The 21,662-nt window shown below is 46.6% G+C and overlaps 1 protein-coding gene across 1 annotated transcript; it reads left to right on the top strand.

Moving 5' to 3' along the window:
- Positions 1–5,463: 5,463 nt before the first annotated feature.
- LOC138683609 (endogenous retrovirus group V member 2 Env polyprotein-like) lies at positions 5,464–6,659 on the top strand. The gene has a single exon (XM_069775594.1). It carries the CDS (start codon positions 5,464–5,466, stop codon positions 6,547–6,549), a length of 1,086 nt encoding a protein of 361 aa, XP_069631695.1. The 3' UTR covers positions 6,550–6,659.
- Positions 6,660–21,662: the final 15,003 nt, after the last annotated feature.

Here is a 21,662-nt window from a genome sequence, read left to right as displayed (position 1 = left end):
GCTGGTACTGTACATCTAGCAGACGGAAACCAGACTGCCTTGAGTGTTTTCTCCAAATTCCACACCTTTATGATTGGGAAAGAGCTCACTAAGAATCCAAAATACTGAGATTGGTGTGTAAAGGAAAATTTAATTCCAGAAATTTGGGACGTGTGGGAGGAAAACTGGGGAAGACTGTAAAAGAAGTGTAAGAAACAATTTGCATGGAAGCTTATTAAAAGGAGAAGCCAAGATCAAACTTAAGAATCATTAGGAGGAGTTATAAAATGGGAAACAATCAAGGAGGAATATCGAGGAAAAGTCCTCTGGGTTGTGTAATTGCCCACTGGAAAGATATTGTTGGGACCAGAGGTACGGAAAGTAAAAAGAACCTTATTAAATACTGCAATCAGTGGTGGCCGTTGTATAAGTTGGAAAGTGATGCTAAGTGGCCACTTAATGGATCACTAGATTATAATACTCTATTACAACTAATGCTGTTTTTAAGGAGAGAAGGAAAATGGGATGAGGTTTCGTATGCAGACATGTTTTTCACCCTCCGAAATCATCCGGAGTGGCAAAGGGACTGTGGAATGGTACCCCCACAGGACCCCATGGTGCTCGCAGCTGAGCGAGAGAACAACAAGGAGCTTAGAGGTAAACTGAGGCAGTGTTGTTCGGCATGTAGTATTGGACAAAGATGTACAAAGACAAATAAAATTCATCAGGTACCAGAACAAGATCTAACTGATTTGTTTAAGCCTCCCCCTCGACCACAGGAACAGGATGCAGACTCGGATAGAACTCCAACCCCCCCGGACAGCCCTGTATCTTCCCGTACTAGGAAGAAAACTACCTCAACAGCTTTACAAGTACCTCTCCGAGAGGCGGTGGGGCTGGATGGTGGGATGATGTTAATCAAAGTACCCTTTTCTACTGCTGACCTAGGGGAATGGAAAAAGGTTGCAAAAGATTATAGGAGAGATCCGATAACTGTAGCTAAGCATTTCCAATTTATTGTGAAACAGCATAACCCTGATTGGAAGGATATACAGTTATTATTGGAATATATGACTGAGACAGAGAAACAGCTGATTTTAAAAACAGCAGGAAACCTTGCTGAAGATCATTATAAGATTACAGGAGGGGACGTTAAGGAATATTTCCCTCTCCAAGACCCAAAGTGGGATGTTAATAGATCTGCACATATGGAAAGATTGCAAGGGTATCAGGAGTGGATTATAAAAGGAATGGAGAGAGCGATCCCCAAAACTATAAATTGGTCAGCTTTATATGCAGTTAAACAGAGTCCTTCCGAGTCTCCATCCGAATTCCTGGATCGACTGAGGGATGTGATGCGCCGCAGCACACCGCTGGATCCTGGGTCAGAGGTAGGAGTACAACAATTGGTCTCCCTGTTTTTGGGTCAGTCTACAGGGGATATAAGGCGCAAACTTCAAAAATTACGCCCTACAGAGAGTAGGAATTTAGAAATATTGTTGGATGAAGCATGGAGAGTATTTAGTAACAGAGAAGAAGGATATAGGCAAGGGCAAAGGAAATTAATGGCTGTTATTCAGGAAGAAAGAGGAAGAGGGCCTAGACGAGACTTGCCCCGACTGGGCAAGGATCAATGCGCTTTGTGTAAGAAATTCGGTCATTGGAAAAGGGAATGCCCAAGGAACAAGGAGGATCAGAGGGCTCAAACAGGAAGAACGGTAGCCCCTGTGAAGGGAGACTGACGGGAACCTGGGGAATCTACCCTAGCGGATCCACTGGTTATAATTAAGCTAGGGAAAACACAACAAGAGGTAGAATTTTTGGTAGATACAGGAGCAACATACTTGGTTTTGAATCAGGCTTTGATGCCCCTGGGAAACGATTATGTCATGGTGAAAGGAGCAACTGGCCAAAGTAAAAAGGCATATTTTTGTAAACCTTTAGAATATAAATTAGGAAAACAGTGGGGCATTCATAAATTTTTATATATGCCCAACTCCCCACAGGCACTTCTGGGGAGGGACTTGTTGGAACAATTAGGAGCAAAAATTGTATTCGAAAAGGGAGAAATTACTCTGGAGGTAAAAGATCAGCAATATATTCAAATATTGAGCCTAACCTTAACCAGTCTCCCCCTAGAAGGAAATATTAACGAGGACATCTTAAACCAAGTGTACCCAGGGGTATGGGCTACCGATGCACCTGGAAGAGCAAAAAGTGCTCCACCTGTTGAAGTTAGGATCAAGGAAGGCCAAAAGCCAGTAAGAATTAAACAATATCCCCTAAAGAAGGAAGACAGAGAAGGAATCCGGCCGGTGATAGAAAAATTTTTGCAGTTGGGGTTACTAAAAGAGTGTGAGTCTGAATTCAATACCCCTATATTACCTGTTCGGAAGCCCGATGGGTCATATCGGGTGGTCCAAGACTTACAGGCGGTGAATAAGATAACTGAAGATCTTTACCTGGTAGTGGCGAACCCATATACCCTGTTGACCGTATTAACACCTGAATTGACTTGGTTTACTGTTTTAGATTTGAAGGATGCTTTCTTTTGCCTCCCTCTCCATGAAGCCAGCCAAAAATTATTTGCATTTGAATGGGAAAACCCCAAGAGTGGTCGAAAGACCCAGCTCACTTGGACGGTGTTGCCACAAGGATTTAAGAATAGTCCTACCATTTTTGGCAATCAGCTTGCGAAAGACTTAGAATCCTGGGAAGCCCCGTCTGAGGAGGGGAAGCTGTTGCAGTATGTGGATGATATCCTGATCGCCACCAAGACAGAGAAAGATTGTATGACATGGACGGTGAGTCTGTTGAATTTCCTGGGACTCCAGGGGTACCGGGTATCCAAGAAAAAGGCACAGGTAATGCAACGCAAAGTGAATTATTTGGGCTATGAAATTAGTGCAGGACAAAGAACTTTGGGACAGGCCCATAAAGAGGCAATATGTCAAACTCGGAGCCCTCAGACAGTAAAAGAGTTACAGACTTTTCTGGGAATGACAGGGTGGTGCCGATTCTGGATCTATAATTATGGATTGCTTGTTAAACCACTGTATGCGTTGACAGCCACTGAGCAGAAACACCTTGAGTGGAACAAGGACACCGAACGAGCCTTTGAGCTACTGAAAAAGGCTTTGATGTCGGCCCCGGCCTTAGGACTCCCAGATGTGAGTAAGCCATTTCTTCTTTACTCCCACGAGAAGCAGGGCATTGCCCTGGGAATATTAGCACAAAACCTGGGCCCATATCGACGGGCAGTTGCCTACCTCTCTAAGCAGTTAGACACGACTGCAAAAGGTTGGCCTGGATGCCTGCGGGCGGTTGCAGCCATGATACTGAATATACAGGAAGCCCGAAAGTTTACTCTGGGCCAGAAAATGACTGCTCTGGTGTCTCACACAGTATCAGCAGTACTGGAAGCAAAAGGTGGACACTGGCTCTCTCCACAAAGATTCCTGAGATATCAAGCTGTATTGGTAGAGCAGGATGACGTGGAGATTATAGTCACTAACATTGTCAACCCAGCTTCTTTTCTCAGCGGGAACACAGGAGAACCGGTACATCATGACTGTTTGGAAACCATCGAAGCAACATACGCCAGCTGCCCAGACCTGAAAGACAGCCCCATGGAAAATGGGGAAACTTGGTTCACAGACGGAAGCAGTTACGTCCTAAATGGTAATCGACATGCGGGATACGCCGTCACCACCAGCCAAGAGGTAATAGAATCAGGGGCTCTGCCCATGAACACCTCCGCACAGAAGGCAGAAATAATTGCACTAACCCGCGCCCTGGAATTGGCCCAGGGCAAAGTTGTGAACATTTATACAGACTCAAAATATGCCTTTGGAGTTGTACACGCACATGGAGCAATTTGGAAGGAGAGAGGACTATTGAGTTCTCAAGGGAAAAATATCAAACATGCAGAAGAAATTCTGAAGTTACTGGAAGCTGTCCAGCTCCCTAAGAAAGTAGCAATTATGCATATTAAGGCACACCAGAAAGTGAGCTCAGATTTGGAAAAAGGGAATGAGCTGGCGGACAGAGAGGCAAAACAGGTGGCTGAAACAAAGGTAAAAACAGAAGGGGCCTTAATTCCTGATAGGCAGATTTCCCTAGAAGGTAAGCCAGAATACACTAAGGAAGACCAAAAGCTCATTACAGATTTAGAAGGGTCATATAATGAAGAGGGGTGGGCTCATACCCCAGAGGGAAATCTAATCGTTCCCTCTTGCTTATTATGGCATTTGATACGGGAGGAACATAGGAAAAGACATTGGGGAACAGAGGCTCTGTATAAACATTTGATAAGAGAAATTGTGGCTAGAAATTTATACACCACGGTGAGACAGGTGACACAACAGTGTGATCTTTGCCTCCAGACTAATCCTAGGAATACCCCCAAGCCGGAAATGGGCCAGATTGGAAAAGGCAATGGGCCTGGACAACAATGGCAAATTGATTTTACAGAACTTCCAAGAAAAGGGGGGGGGTATCGATATTTATTGGTATTAACTGATACCTTTTCAGGTTGGCCAGAAGCATTCCCAACAAGAACGGCTAAAGCTCGGGAGGTAACTAAAATACTGGTACAAGAGATAATACCATGTTTTGGGGTTCCAGCAACCATATCCTCTGACAGAGGACCACATTTTGTCTCAAAAATAGTACAACAAATTAGCCGCCACTTGGGTATAGATTGGCAACTTCATACTCCATATCACCCCCAGTCGAGTGGTCAAGTGGAAAAAATGAACCACTTAATCAAACAGCAAATTGTGAAATTAGGACAAGAAGCAAATTTGACATGGCCTCAGTCTCTCCCTTTAGCCCTTCTGCGTATACGAACAAGACCAAGGGCGAAAGAAGGACTGAGCCCCTTTGAAATTCTGTATGGACAACCCTATGGGATACAGAGAGGGGTGTCTGTACAAGTGGGGGATGAAATTATGACTTCTTACATGGTGGCATTAGGTAAGCAACTTAATAAAATCAGGAAGCATGTGGTAGGGACTCGAGGGAGAGGTTTGGATGGGCCTGTGCATAATATACAACCAGGAGATTATGTATATATAAAGTCTCTTACAGAAAAAACTCTGGAGCCGCAGTGGGAAGGACCCTTTCAAGTACTACTTACCTCCTTCACCGCGATTAAGATCAAGGAACAGAACGCCTGGATCCATCACACTAGGGTGAAGAAGGCACCCAAAGGACAATGGACTTCACAAGAAAAAGGACCTTCGAAGCTCAAATTTGTGAGACATTGATTGTTATGTTTCTGAGTTGGACCTTGTCCAAGGGGCAGGCTTGGGATTGAAATACTTATTTAAATATGACAGAAAGTATCTCGAAAGTACTAAATTTATCAGATTGTTGGGTATGTAATCCCCTTCCTCGGGGGAACATGGAACTCCCCTTTTTAGGAATCCCAACCACAAATTGGACATCTCTTATTAAAGATGGGCCAGACAGGAATGGATCATGCCCTCATGGAAAGGGAAATACCCAGCGGGACCCAACTTTGATGTGGAGGTGCCCAACCCTAAAGAGGTCTTAATTACTGGCCGTTGCTTAAATATTACTGATAATATTTGGGGAGACATGGATAATTGTAGCCTTGCGGAAAATCTGGGAACTTTTGATAAAGGAAAATTAGAGTGCCTTGGACTAAACTTAAGTATCAGTTTCTATTATATCCGGAAACCAAAGGGGGGGGGGCCAGGAAAGAAGGGACAAGAACAAGACAGAAGGGAGACGCATCTCGGTCCAAGATGCAACACAGGGCCCAGATACTGGTGGCTCTGTGGGGAGGGCAGGGCCAGAAAGAGTCTACCCCAGAACTGGAAGGGGCACTGTGTTCAAGGGTACCTTGCACCTCAGACCAGTATATTCGAGGGAGCTTCGCCTCCCCGACGGTTTTTGAGAACCCCTTGGCTCCATGTAAAAGGGGCTGAAAACCCACTAGTTATTCGAGGTACTGGGTACCATAGTTTTGTCCGATGGTTAATCCCCTCTTTAGGGGTAAGCGAGTTGGAGAAAGCTATCGTGAATATATCTGCTACATTAGAGATTATAGAAAGTGCTACAATTGATGCAATTCGAGGGCTGCAACTGGAAATACAATCCCTAAGTAAAGTAGTACTCCAAAATAGAATGGGATTGGACATGCTTTTAGCAAAAGAAGGGGGCTTATGTGTTGTTATAAACCAAACTTGCTGTACCTATATCAATCAAAACCAACGAATTGAAACAGATCTTGAGGAGATATGGGAAAGGACTAAAATACTACATGAAGTTTCCCAAGATGACACTTCTTGGAGCTTGACAGGCATATTAGAAAAACTAACCTCCTGGTTGCCAAATTTGACATGGTTAAAGCAATTGTTTGTCACTATAATAATCATCATTCTCTTGTTTGTGGTCCTTTGCATAGTGGTTCGATGTGGCCTTTTGTGCTGTAAGAATACAGGAGACTCTTACAGTGAATGGAAAAAGAATCAGTTACAACGAAAACTCGAGACCAACAAATACTTTGAGAGGATGCTAGATAGGGAAATAATGTATTAGAAGTACTAGGATTAAATATAGTAAAAGAATTTACTATTTTCTAGAAAAGGGGGGACTGAGACAAGGGGAGTCAAAAGAATCTCAGTAGACATAATAAAGGGGGGTGAAAGATGATGTTCAGTGCTTACATTGTTGAAATTAGCTGAGGTAGAGACAGTCCTTGATAAGAAGAGCTGGTCCCAAGAACCAGCCAATGAGGTAGAGACAGTCCTTGATAAGAAGCAGGAGCAGGCCCCAAGAGCCAGCTAAGACTGGTCTTGCGGCTTGGGTGAATACCAAGAAATCACTGAGCCTGCGCAAGGAAAGAGGTTACTAGCGGTGACGAAGAGGAGTCATCTATCTTCATCTCTGCGACCACCATACGACCACCACAAAGAGGCCCTGCGCAGGTGCAGTTGAGAGGAGACTATGGAAATGACCTCTCAGAGCTAATTTTAATATGAAGCGGGGATAGGTCATGCATATGTATAGGCGTATTGTGAATATCTAATACCTGACTGTATAAACTAGAGGCGAACTGCTGAGTCGGGCGCGCATGACTTTGGTGGGACTACCCCCCGTGCTGCCCAGGGCTAAATGAACATACCTACTTTACAATCTCACTGATTGTGGAGTCTCTTTACCGCACGTCACACACACACACAAATAGTATTCCCTTAGTCTATGGGCTATCCCTCCAATGTGTCCATCAATTTTATTTAGTCCATGACTTTGGGGCTCCATCTGTTGTAACAGTTCTTCAGGGTAAGAGAGATGGTGTGTGGGGTTGGATTGTTGCATGCTGCCTCTGGAACTTGTGGCTAGTACATTTGGTGCAACCCACGCCCTTGGTCTGCAGGTCGAAGCTGTTGATCTTGAGGAAATTGCTGGGCGTCAGTTCAAGTTCTATCACTGTTGTACTTGGCTCAGTTTCAAAGTCCATCCTTCAGTCATTTGGGTAATTCTTACTGTAATACCTTTGATATGGCATATAGCACTATAAATGTAATGACATACATTGGCAGGTTATTTAGCAGTTAAATATCATACAGCCTGATTCACTGGCTATTCTCTCCCAAAATCAAATCCCCTTGAGGTACACATGGAACTTCCCCATCCTTCTGCATTAACCACCAAGTGCACCCAGGTCCTTGAGCAAAAGCAATCCCATGTATGAGTTTGTCTCTGCCTGACGCAGGACTAACCCAGACTGTCTTCCCTAACATACTCTTCATGCACACTACAGGGACTTTATCCCCTTCTACAGTACGTGGAAGTCTTGGTTGGGCAGGGCCAGCCCGATTGGCAGATCCTCTAGTATTAACTAACCAGGTGGCTTTCGTTAAATGTGTATCCCAATGTTTGAAAGTTCCACCCCCCATTGCTCTCAATGTAGTTTTCAGCAGTCCATTGTATTGCTCAATTTTCCCAGAGGCTGGTGCATGATAAGGGATGTGATACACCCACTCAATGCCATGTTCTTTGGGCCAGGTGTCTATGAGGTTGTTTCGGAAATGAGTCCCGTTGTCCGACTCAATTCTTTCTGGGGTGCCGTGTTCCCATAAAACTTTCTCTTCAAGGCCCAGGATAGTGTTCTGGGCAGTGGCGTGGGACACAGGATATGTTTCCAGCCATCCAGTGGTTGCTTCCACCATTGTAAGCACATGGCACTTGCCTTGGCGGGTTCGGGGGAGTGTGATATAGTCAATCTGCCAGGCCTCCCACTGTTTATATTTCAGCCATCACCCTCCATACCACAGGGGTTTTAGCCGCTTGGCTTGCTTAATTGCAGCACATGTTTCACATTCATGGATAACCTGTGCGATAGTGTCCATGGTCAAGTCCACCCCTCGATCACGAGCCCATCTATATGTTGCATCTCTTCCCTGATGGCCTGAGGTATCATGGGCCCAATGAGGCAGAAATAGCTCACCCTTATGTTGCCAGTCCAGGTCCACCTGAGCCACTTCAATCTTGGCAGCCTGATCTGCCTGCTGGTTGTTTTGATGTTCTTCAGTGGCCCGACTCTTGGGTACATGAGCATCTACGTGACGTACTTTTACCACTAGCTTCTCTATCCGAACAGCGATACCTTGCCACAGTGCGGCAGCCCAGATGGGTTTACCTCTGCGCTGCCAGTTGCTCTGCTTCCATTGCTGTAACCATCCCCACAGGGCATTTGCCACCATCCATGAGTCAGTATAGAGATAGAGCACTGGCCACTTTTCTCTTTCAGCAATGTCTAACGCTAGCTGGATGGCTTTCACCTCTGCAAACTGACTCGATTCACCTTCTCCTTCAGCAGTTTCTGCGACTAGTCATGTAGGACTCCATACAGCAGCTTTCCACCTTCGATGCTTTCCCACAATGCGACAGGACCCATCAGTGAACAGGGCATATTGCCTCTCATTTTCTGGCAGTTTATTATACAGAGGGGCTTCTTCAGCACATGCCACCTCCTCCTCTGGCGACATTCCAAAATCTTTGCCTTCTGGCCAGTCCATGATCACTTCCACAATTCCTGGGCAAATCGGGGTTTCCTATGCAAGCCCGTTGTGTGATTAGTGCGATCCACTTACTCCATGTGGCATCAGTTGCGTGATGTGTAGAGGAGACCCTCCCTTTGAACATCCAGCCCAGCACTGGCAGTAGGGGTGCTAAGAGGAGTTGCGTTTCAGTACCAACCACTTCTGAGGCAGCTCGAACTCCTTCATATGCTGCCAATATCTCTTTTTCAGTTGAACTATAGCGAGCCTCAGATTCTCTGTATCCCCGACTCCAAAACCCCAGGGGTCGGCCTCGGGTCTCCCCAGGTTCTTTCTGCCAGAGGCTCCAGGTAGGGCCATTCTCCCCAGCTGCACTGTAGAGCACATTTTTAACATCTTGTCCTGCCCGGACTGGCCCAAGGGCTACTGCATGAACAATCTCCCGCTTAATTTGTTCAAAGGCTTGTCGTTGCTCAGGCCCCCATTTAAAATCGTTCTTCTTCCGGGTAACTTGGTAGAGAGGACTTTTACAATTTGACTGTAATTTGGAATATGCATTCTCCAAAAACCCACGACACCTAAGAAGGCCTGTGTGTCCTTTTTATTAGTCAGTGGGGACATAGCAGCTATTTTCTTGATCACATCCATAGGGATCTGACGACGCCCGTCTTGCCATTTTACTCCTAAGAACTGGATCTCCTGTGCAGGTCCCTTGACCTTAATTTCTTTTATGGCAAAACCAGCCTTCAAAAGGATTTGGATTATTTTCTTCTCTTTCTCAAAGACTTCTTCTGCTGTGTTGCCCCATACGATGATGTCATCAATGTATTGCAGGTGTTCTGGAGCTTCACCTTTTTCCAGTGCAGCCTGGATCAGTCCATGGCAAATGGTGGGGCTGTGTTTCCACCCCTGGGGCAGTCGATTCCAGGTGTACTGGACGCCCCTCCAAGTGAAAGCAAACTGTGGCCTGCACTCCAATGCCAGAGGAATGGAGAAAAATGCATTAGCAATGTCAACTGTGGCATACCACTTGGCTGCCTTTGATTCCAGTTCATATTGAAGTTCTAACATATCTGGCACAGCAGCGCTCAGCAGTGGCTTGACTTCATTCAGCCCACAATAGTCTATTGTTAGTCTCCATTCCCCATTAGATTTCTGCACGGGCCATATGGGACTATTAAAGGGTGAGTGAGTCTTGCTGATCGCTCCTTGGCTCTCCAGTTGACAAATCAGCTTATGGATGGGGATCAGGGAGTCTCGGTTGGTGCGATATTGCCGCCGGTGCACCGTCGTGGTAGCAATTGGCACCTGTTGATCTTCAACCCTCAGCAACCCCACAACCGAAGGGTGTTGAGAGAGACCAGGCAGGGTAGACAGCTGTTCAATCTCCTCCGTCTCCAAGGCAGCTATACCAAAGGCCCAACGGTACCCCTTTGGGTCCTTGAAATACCCCCTCCTGAGATAACCTATACCAAGGATGCACGGGGCCTCTGGGCCAGTCACAATGGGGTGTTTATGCCACTCATTCCCGGTTAGACTCATTTCAGCTTCCAATACGGTTAGCTCTTGGGATCCCCCTGTCACACCAGAGATACAGATGGGTTCTGCCCCTTTATAACTTGATGGCATTAGGGTACATTGTGCACCAGTGTCTACTAGAGCCTTATATTCCTGGGGGTCTGATGTGCCAGGCCATCGAATCCACACCATCCAGTAGACCCGTTTGTCCCTTTCCTCCACCTGGCTGGAGGCAGGGCCCCTCCAATCCTGGTTAGAGTATCCGTTACTCACTTTTAGCAAACGTGAATCAGAAGTCCCTTCAAGAGGATCAGAAATGAGATCAGCCCACCTACTCTGTCTGGGGGACTGCTCACGGGAAACTGGAGCAGCATTTTTCCAAGAAGAATCCTCTTTTCTGATTGCTTTTTCTTGCAACTCCCGTACCCGTGCATCCAGGAGTGAGGTAGGTTTTCCATCCCACTTCCTCATGTCCTCTCCATGGCCACGCAGGTAAAACCACAGGTTAGCCCGTCGTGTGTACTTTCTCTCTCCTCTCTCTTGGGCAGAGGAATGCTTACTCCCAATAACTGCGATGCAGGCCTGTACAGGTGAGGAGGAGGACATATCCACTTTGAATAGCTGGAACTCCCGGGACAATTCCTCTACAGCTGAGACACAGGCCCGTAGGGAGGAAGAGAGACTTCCTTCGTATTGCTGGAGTTGGACAGCCAATTCATCCACCGTTTCTCCATAGCCTTCTTTCCAGGACATTACTGCCAATGAGTTGGCATAGGTTGGTGGTGCACTTCGTAGAAACTTCCGCCACATCGGTTGTGTGCATTGGACTTCATCTGGATCTGTGGGTGACTGCGCATTTTCTGGATCATTGTAAATCACCTCCAGCATGGCTAATTCCCTCAGGTACTGGATACCTCTCTCCATGGTGGTCCACTTGCCTTGGTGACATGTAACTTCATCCCTGAAGGGGTATCTTTCCTTCACACCTGACAGAAGTCGCCTCCAGAGGCTGAGGACTTGTGTTTTTCTCCCAATCACCTTGTCGAGACCCCCTTCTCTAGACAGAGATCCCAACTGCTTGGCTTCCTTACCCTCTAATTCCACACTACTGGCCCCATTATCCCAGCATCGGAGCAGCCAGGTAACAATGTGCTCACCTGGGTGGCGGCCAAAATCTTTTCGCATGTCACGCAACTCACTCAGGGATAGAGATCGGGTAATTATTTCAGGTTCTGCCTCTTCCTCCTGTTCTCGTGATGACCCTGGTTCATCTTCATCTCTCACTAAGCGAACTGATTTCTTTGTGTGTTTCTTTTTCTGTACAGGGGCGACTGATACTGGCACAGGTTGGTTCTCTGGTTTAGCTGCAGTACCTGTCACCGGGGTTGGGGTAGCCGCAGTACCTGTCACCGGGGTTGGGGTAGCCACGGTGCCTGTCGTCGGGGTTGGGGTAGCCATGGTGCCTGTCACTCTGTTTTCCATCTTTTCCCCCTTTTTCCCCTGAGGGTGCTGCCTAATATCAAGCAGTGTTTGGCAGATACTGGCCAGGGCCCAGCACAGTGCAGCAAGTTGTACGTCTCTGGAATAGCCATAGCATTTTTCTTTCAAATATTCTACCACTTCATGAGGGTTCTGTAGTTGTTCGGGAGTGAACTTCCAAGGCACTGGAGGTGAGAAGTTCTCTAGATACCTGCCCATATCCTCCCACATGCCGTGCCACCCATGAATATCCAGCTTTGGGGCAGATCTCTGGGTGGTACTCTTACAGAGCCTTTTTGTAGCCCTAAACAAGACCTGAAACATATTCAGGAGGCATAGCACTAACAGCACACTGGCTTGCGCATCCCAAGGATATTCAAAATTCTCAAAAGCTGTTGTAATTAGTCGGAGGGAGAGAAGGGAGGCGAACGGATGAGGGGAAGTATTCCCCTGACTTCCACATGGATTGGGTGTAATTACCAGTAAAATCCGATAGAAGGTGCCCGAAGTATGGAAATGATATCACTGCCTCATACAGATACCAGCTTAACCTCATGACCAGTGATGTAATCATTTCACAAGTCGACATTGCCCAGTACAGCAAAATGATAACCCCCAATCACTCTCCCAGAGGTGAGAAACGTAACCGCAGGGAATACATAGAGCATATAAGAACTTACACAACGCCACCATGTAAACAAATGAACCAACATTGTGACTGTAATCGACAGGGAACCAAATTGTTCCCTGACATTGTGTAATTCGTGTTGAATTAAAAGAAGACAATAAGGCTTACATACCAATCGGGAAGGGGGAAGGGACATATTGAGATTTAACAAATGCCTTGTGTAAATAACAAGGCTTGCTTAAATATTGCGTAAAGGTCACGGGAAAAGGGCAACGGCTATAACTTACCAGATAAGGGGGGGAGAAGGACAATGGCTATAATTTACCAGATAAGGGGATTAACTCTGCCAGGACTGCACTTCTCCACATCAAAAGACATTCTACATCAAAAGACACTCCCCCTTGAGAAGATCGACCGAATCTGCTCAGTAACAAACCTACACGAGTGAAGAAAGAGGAAGAGGGACAAGGCAGAGACTTACAAGAAAGGGGTACATGAACTGTATAAAAGGAATGTAACTATAACAGGAAGTTGTGAGCCGTTGGTGGAGCGCGGACTCCCCGGCCGCCCAGCGCTGCTTGCTTGCTATTCTCAATAAATATATTAATTTTATATAAAAAATTGGCTCTGTCGGTATGTAACAATTTTGGTGACCCCGACATGATCAGAGTCAGGCTGGTGCACGACCCCAACTCGGGAGGGCGCCCCATCTTTGGATGGTCCTGGATTGGCAGGTCCCGCTCCAGACTTGCTCTGATCTTCACGAACCCAAATTACCTGAGCGTAGCAAGCAAGGAAAGAAAGATGAGCTCTCCTAACACCCTATAAAATCGTGCACGAAGATCCAGGCGGCAGAGATACGTAAGTATAAACCGCTGGTTGGGGACGGGATTCCTTGAGTGTGCGAGTGTGTGAGACGCAGAAAACTCTGCGAAGCGAGTGCGGACCTCTTTTAGGTGCGGTTCCAATCTCCCGCGAGGGACTTGGCCACCGAAGGAGGGAAGCGAAAGGTATTGAGAGAAAGAAGGCACCTCAAGATGATGGGGCAGAAAAAGAGTAAAGTTTCTGGCCCGGGAGGGGACTCACGGAGAAGTACCCTCAAAAAGGAGGAGAGCCATTTACCTGATATACCGGTAGATAATCCCTTGGGATCAATGATTAAATATTGGGATGATTGGCCATCTCGTAAAGAAAAAATAAGGAAAAGATGATACATTATTGTATGGAAATATAGGGGGGAAACAGATAAGGGCTGATAAATTGTTTTGGCCAGGTTTTGGGTCATTTGAGGATTGGGTATGTCAAGCCCTGAATATGTATGTGAACCAAAAAGAACCTTTTAGTGTAGAAGAAAGTGAATATGCCAGCCTCTGGATAATATCCTCGGCTAGAAGTTATATTTTTGCCTTAACCAAAAAGAAAAAGACAAAGGGGCCCCCACGCGAACAGTGGGACCCAACTAACTAACCCTCCCCACCCCCGTATGTCCCGGCTCCAAATCCCCCGCCATCCCCGAATCCATCACCCCCTCCATCCCCACCCCGAATATATCCTCAATTACCCACTCACCCGACCCCTTCTGCCCCGGTAGAAACAGAGGGGATGAAAACTCGGAGTAGGACTCAGAGAGACCAGGAAACGACACATTTATTGCCCCTAAAAGAAGTTGCCATGGGGGGAAATCAGGGTGGAGTGGGATTTGTATCGGTACCATTAAATTCTGGGGACGTCCGAGAATTTAAGAAGGAAATGGGAAGTTTACTCGAGGACCCTTTAGGGGTCTCCGAAAGACTAGATCAATTTTTGGGCCCTAGTGTTTACACCTGGGATGAAATTCAGGCTATCTTAAGGATACTCTTCACATCTGAGGAAAGGGATATGATTAGGAGATCAGGGATGAGACACTGGGACCAAAGACATCAGCATGGGCCCCAGGGGGATGTGAAATGGCCCCTACAGAGACCAATCCGCACATCGCATTGGGAAGTGGTCAACAAGCCGGAGGATCTAAAAGTCACCTTGAGGAGAAAGAACTGATGAATGAACCTGTGATCATTAACTGTGTAAACCCAGGTTGTAATTGTTACCCATTTGTATGTTACAAGTGTATAGTGTGTCAGGGAAAGTGGTGGAGCCATTGCCGTTACAGGTATTCCTCCAGAGGGGTTTGTCAGGAGTGTTACGATCGAGAAAGACAATTGACTGATAAGGCTTTACGCCTAGGGGTTTCAGTAAGAAAAATTGAGGAGGATTCCACTGAGTGGTGGGAAATATTTGTAAAAGGAATACATCCCGAACGATATTGTTATCATTCAATGAACCTTGCCCTAACATAACAATAATAACTGTAGGGTTCGGCGTTCGGAAGATCTCGCGATGTCACGGAAAGTTAGAGGGTTAGTCGCAGCCTTATGATGTGTCTGTAATCCCACCTACCCTTGTTAGTATAAAAGGAATTGACTGCGCAATAAAAGGCGGAAGTTGGCGCTCACACTGTGTGTGTTATCTGTCTCTTTCCCTGGTCCGGGCCGACCAGTGATCTAATCGCGGCACCTTGATATGCGGCGAACGCTACATAATGGTGACCCCGACGTGATCGGTCGCACTAGGCGACGATGGAACTTGCGCAAGTGATTCAGGTGTTGAAAGTGTTGGCTGATAAGGTGGGTGCTCACGGAACGATTAGGAGGGGCCCCACGGGCGAATGCATCCAATGGGTGCTGCGCCAGGGAGGGATGGGCTCTCCCAAAGAAGTATTAAGTCCCCCAAATTGGGGAGAGATTCGGGAACTGTTGCTCCAGTCGGCACTCGCGGGTGAGCGCGGAGCTGCGGAACGATTACAAGCGTGGGGGAGAGTGGAGGAGGTAGTTACGGCAGGACGGAAAGCTGGGGAGTGTTGGTCGGCGGCGCAAGCTGTTTTGTTTGCGGATGAAGCGCCAGTTCAAAAACAACGGGGGGCAGTGCCCCCAGAGACAGTGAGTCAAACTCAGACGGAGTGGGCGGCTGTGGAGCGGGGCTCACAGAGCGGTCCATCTCTGACTGAGAGCGTGGACACGGAGAGTACGGCAGAGATGGAGGTTTTTCCGATAGAGACGGTACCAGCGGGGACGGACGAGCCCCCTCTGCGGTGTCCATGGGGGGAGTTACGGCGGGAGGTTCGGAAGGATTTGGAGGAATGCCTCTTGGACTGGGATCCAGGCGGGGACGTTAAGGGAGATTTGTACCATTAGTTGAGAGAGTGGGAGGAACGGCCACCCGCGGAGGGGATAACTGGGAGGCAGAGGGGGTTGGAGACTGTGGCAGAGGAGGAAACACCCCCCCGCGGGGGAAATCAGGCGCCCTTGCCGGGAGAGCGGACGGAGCCTCCTGAGCCTTTGCCTGAGCCTGTGCCTGCTGAGCCGTCAGCTGCGCCCCCTCCGGCGCTTCCTCCGCCCCCTCCCTCCTCCCTTCCTTTCTGCCCCCCCCCTCCGCCGCCTTGCAGCGGTGCGTGTCAGCCGGACATGGAATGGCCGCCGCCAGGCGCGGCCGCGGCCGGCCCCTGGGCAGAACCATCCGCCCCCCCGCCACTGTCCTTTCATCCGTCCCGCCTCTCGGAACCAGAGACGGTGAAACCAACCGCGCCCGCGATAGACGCGGAGCCGCCTGCAGTAGCCTCTGCAGCCGAGAGGGAGAGGCATTGGAGGAGAGTAAAAAAAAAAAAAAAAAAAAAAAAAAAATATGGGAGGCATTTCACTGGAAAGTCCTTGAGAAATTAAAGACTTTGTCCCAATGGCAACTGGGACGGCACCGGCGGGTGCTGGAGCCACTGATCCAACAGATTCTGACTAATAGAGTATTACACTTTAGAGGACTAGCAGACATTGAGTCCTTCAGAGAGGTTTTTAGAACAACGTGCCCTAATGTATATAGAACTTGCTTTGGGTAAAAAGTGTGTTAAGCATAATTTGATTAAACATAGTGTGATTACGGGAAGACAGTTTGGGGTAAACGTAAAAGTTAGTTTAAGCCAAAATTAGGGGTAAGGTCTATTTCCATTAATAACCTGGGAATGAGGTTGATTGTGTTTCCACAGATGCAGGCCCATGATGGACTCCTGTTGAATTTGCATGACCATCATCATCTGGAGCATCATAGATGGTGTGGCAATATGAATACCACCTCAGCCAAAAACTAATGTATAGGTCACCTTGGCTAACATAACAGGTCAAGATTCTCCATGCACCGCAACCGCATCATAAAGCCCACGAACCAATAGACAAGATGGCTATGACTCATGCAGCGCGCCTGGCCAGCGAGCGCATGCGTCATAGATTGCAACTGAGGCGGACTTTTGGCACCCGCTGGCCACGTGTGCCAAAACCCGTTCCTCTGCAAATGTATAAATACCGGGATTTTCCGAAGAGCATCAGGCTGGTGTACGGTGAGGCCATCGTTGCCTCTGTGGGGACGCCCACGGAAAGCTGGCACCTACCGATTGCTGGGCTGAGTTCGCGGAGCAAGATGACCCAAGAATGTATGGATGGTTCATCTTCCTCATAGTCCTCATGGTTTGGGTCATTAGGGGTAATGGGTTGGCTCAAAGAATTATGGGCATTATTGTAGTTATTGTGATTTTAGCTATTGTAATAATTTTACCTTGTTCAGCTTGTTAAGTAAACATGGCATCCCTCAAATAGCACCGGCCAGGCCATTGTAGAACGAGCACATCAAACTTTAAAGGCCTTACTCGATCGGCTTAGGGAGGGGGAGCAGGAGGAGCCCTCCTGGTTACAGGAAAACACACCTGCTCTCCGTACACAGAGTCTTCTGTTAACTGGGTTAACTTCATTAAATCAGACAGTTCGAGGGGACTTGGAAGAGACGGCGGCGCAACGACACTTTACGAACATGGAAGAGAAAGGTCCCTACCCGTTGGTCCGCGTGCGTGACCTTCAGACACGCCAATGGGATGGGCCGTTTGAGTTGCGTTGTCTTGGGCAAGGGTATGCCTGTGTACAGACACCTGAAGGGCTACTGAAATGGGTTCCTAGTCGTATGATTCGTCCTGCCCTAACCTCGTAGTGTTTGAGTGTTTTTCCTACAGGTTGCTGTCATCCTTTCCTGGCTTGTGACACCTTGGGTATCTGCTACAAACTTCTGGCAGTGGATGCGAAGCCAAGTGGGGGACCCTGATGTGTATCTGGATGACGTCCCTCTCAGAGTCCATCAATACGTGCCTTTATGGGATCCGGCTGTCAGAGCTCACAGCCAGGAATCTAGGTGCCTCAGACATTAAGCCTTAACATCAGCGCACCAATGATAAACTTTATAGAGTAATAGAAGTAACTCTTTCCAAGCCTCATGATGTATCTGTATAACTTTCAATCTACTTCCTGTGTGAATTTCTATAAAGGAGCTCTTTGCTCTGCAGGGTAAATGGGACATTTACGGGTGTTTAAGATAGAGTGTTTCAACTTAGTTGTAGAAATATGTTTATACTCATAATACTTTACTTAGTTATTTCTTGGTGTGGAATTGTTCACAATAATAGAGGCCAACTCGTCATAGAGAGGGGGGAGATGTAGGGTTCGGCGTTTGGAAGATCTCGCGATGTCACGGAAAGTTAGAGGGTTAGTCGCAGCCTTATGATGTGTCTGTAATCCCACCTACCCTTGTTAGTATAAAAGGAATTGACTGCGCAATAAAAGGCGGAAGTTGGTGCTCACACTGTGTGTGTTATCTGTCTCTTTCCCTGGTCCGGGCCGACCAGTGATCTAATCGCGGCACCTTGATATGCGGCGAACGCTACAATAACTGACATAAATTATAGAAAAACGGTCGTGGGAGTGAGTTACTACTTGTGGGAAGTGAAAGATAAAAATTGGAGCGCCTACAAAATAAGACAGGCCAAGCAGCCTAACAAGTGCTCCCCTGAAGAATACATTTGCTGCCGAGAAAATGGTACACCCCGTTGCTCGAAGCAACCGAGTAGACGGAGGAGGCAGAAATGTACTACTGTGGGGACTGTTGATGACGAGCTGCCTTAAATATGAAGCTACAGAGCCATATATTAAGCGCTACCAAGTTGAAAACACCCTAATGTTTCCCACTGACCCAACCTCGCTCCACAATGACCTAAAGGATTTAAAAATTAAGGACATGAAAAGGCAAGGATCTTGGGGTATAAAAGAGACACCTTACGATGATATATTAAGTTGGGAAAATAATACCCACACTGGTCCATGGATACCACCACTGCTCCCTAGACGTTGGGATCAAGCTCTAATGCTTTTGCTTTATGCAATTTTAGGCCTTAGAAATGTAAAATTATTAGTTTTGATATGGATGGGCTCAGTACAAGGAAAAAATCTCCACCAGCCATACAAATGGACCCTGTCAAGATGGGAAGATTCCGCAATTATCCAAAAGAAAATTACTGCAGGGTCCCCCAGTTTTACCGCCTCACTTTGTACTCTGGCTCCCATAAGTCCATGCTTGGACCTAAGACCTTTTTATTTTTGTCCTAGTTCTAATCCAGGGAAGGGGTATTACAATACGCATAACCAATATTACTGTGCTTACTGGGACTGTGTTACTATTGCAAACGCTTGGACTCCCCCCACAAGGGACAAATTTTTAAAAGTAGAATGGGGACCACACACCTGTAAACCACCTAAGTATGACTGGAGTGGAGGATCAGTTGGTTATAGTGATTGTAGACATTTAGTCCTAAATGTCATGTTACCAGAGGACCCCGGGTGGTTACTGGGAAAAACTTGGGGAGTCAGGTATTGGGAACCTTGGCCTACCACAAACAGAGGAGGGCTAATTCTTATTCAAAAGAGAAAGATTCCGAATTCTCAAGCCATAGGCCCCAATAGAGTCATAAAAGGAACCGAATCAGAACCAAAGAAAGAATCTAACAGAACTGTATCCAACTTATCCACCTTAGCTCCAGAACCTACCTTAGGGGATATCGTTACCAAAGACAGTTACACTGAACCATTATGGAAGTTAGTCCAAACAGCTTATCAAGCCCTCAACCATATGAACCCTAATGCTACTGTTGCTTGTTGGTTATGCTACGACACTAAGCCTCCTTTTTATGAAGCCATAGGAATGAACACCACTTATAACCTCACGAACCAGGCCAACCCCCTACAGTGCTGGTGGGAAGAAAGAAAAATTGGCATTACTTTAAAACAAGTAAGGGGAAAAGGAATATGTTTAGGGAGAATCCCCCATGTAAAAAAAGGGCTTTGTAGCTCATGGATAAAAAAATGTAAGCAACACGACAGATAATAAGTGGGTCATACCGGGTGAAGGAGGATGGTGGATTTGCTCCAAAACAGGCCTCACTCCATGTCTGTCCCTAAATGTTTTCAACAAGAATAAAGAATACTGTATCCAAGTTACAGTTATCCCAAGGATACTATACCATCAGGAAAGTAATCTATATACCTATTGGGAAGATAGAGAACATAGAATCAGGAAGAGGGAACCCATAACAGCAATTACTATAGCCACTCTTATTGGCTTAGGGGTAACCGGGGCAGCAACAGGGATAACTTCCATTATACAACAAAATCAAGGGTTAACTTCTTTAAGGGCAGCAGTGGATGAGGACCTGGAACGAACTGAAAAGTCAATTTCGTATTTGGAAAAATCCCTTACCTCCTTGTCCGAAGTAGTTTTAAAAAATAGAAGAGGGTTAGATTTATTATTTTTACAGCAAGGAGGGTTGTGCGCCGCTCTGGGAGAAGAATGCTGTTTTTACGCAGACCACACTGAGGTAGTTCGGGACTCCCTGGCCAAAGTGCGAGAAGGAATTGCCCAAAGGAAGCGAGAAAGAGAAGCCCAACAAGGATGGTTTGAATCATGGTTTAACCAATCACCCTGGATGACCACCCTAATTTCAACCTTGATAGGACCCCTAATAATATTACTGCTAACCTTAACTTTTGGTCCATGTATTTTAAATAAAGTTGTAGCCCTTGTCCAAAACAAGATAGAATCAATCTGGTTAATGGTATTGAGGCAACAATACAATAACTTAGATAAAGTAGAAAAAATTGAATCAGAATCAGAAATTACTCCAATTAAAAGGACTCTTATTAGATTGGAAACATGAATTAATGCTGGTACCAAAAAGGAAAACGGGGGACTGTAATCGACAGGGAACCAAATTGTTCCCTGACATTGTGTAATTCGTGTTGAATTAAAAGAAGACAATAAGGCTTACATACCAATCGGGAAGGGGGAAGGGACATATTGAGATTTAACAAATGCCTTGTGTAAATAACAAGGCTTGCTTAAATATTGCGTAAAGGTCACGGGAAAAGGGCAACGGCTATAACTTACCAGATAAGGGGGGGAGAAGGACAATGGCTATAATTTACCAGATAAGGGGATTAACTCTGCCAGGACTGCACTTCTCCACATCAAAAGACATTCTACATCAAAAGACACTCCCCCTTGAGAAGATCGACCGAATCTGCTCAGTAACAAACCTACACGAGTGAAGAAAGAGGAAGAGGGACAAGGCAGAGACTTACAAGAAAGGGGTACATGAACTGTATAAAAGGAATGTAACTATAACAGGAAGTCGCGAGCCGTTGGTGGAGCGCGGACTCCCCGGCCGCCCAGCACTGCTTGCTTGCTATTCTCAATAAATATATTAATTCTATATAAAATTGGCTCTGTCGGTATATAACATGATTAACATCTATTTAACTAATATAAGAAATGCGTATGACAAATTTGTTTCAACACGCTCTGGCCAGATCTGTCGTTATCTCAACCCTTCGTGCCCCACGTTGGGCACAAAAAAGGACTGTCGTGGTTTCAGCCCAGCCGGTAACAAAGGACCATGCAGCCGCTCGCTCACTCCTCCCGCCCCCCTCCGGTGGGATAGGGAGGAGACGGAGGAGAGAAAAGGAAAAAAAAAAACCACACAACAAACCGGAACCTCGAGGGTTGAGACAAGGGCAGTTTACTGGGACAACACAAAAAAAAAGTTACAACAACAACAACGGTACTAATGA

This window comes from Haliaeetus albicilla, chromosome W (genome assembly GCF_947461875.1).
Source record: "Haliaeetus albicilla chromosome W, bHalAlb1.1, whole genome shotgun sequence".
Classification (NCBI taxonomy): Eukaryota; Metazoa; Chordata; class Aves; order Accipitriformes; family Accipitridae; genus Haliaeetus; species Haliaeetus albicilla.
Note: the sequence above shows the minus strand (reverse complement) of the source record. Positions and strands in the feature narration are given on the sequence as shown.

Bases quoted from the DNA above. Each gene is read 5' to 3' on its own strand.
- LOC138683609 (XM_069775594.1), top strand. From the start codon at position 5,464: ATGCCCTCATGGAAAGGGAAATACCCAGCGGGACCCAACTTTGATGTG.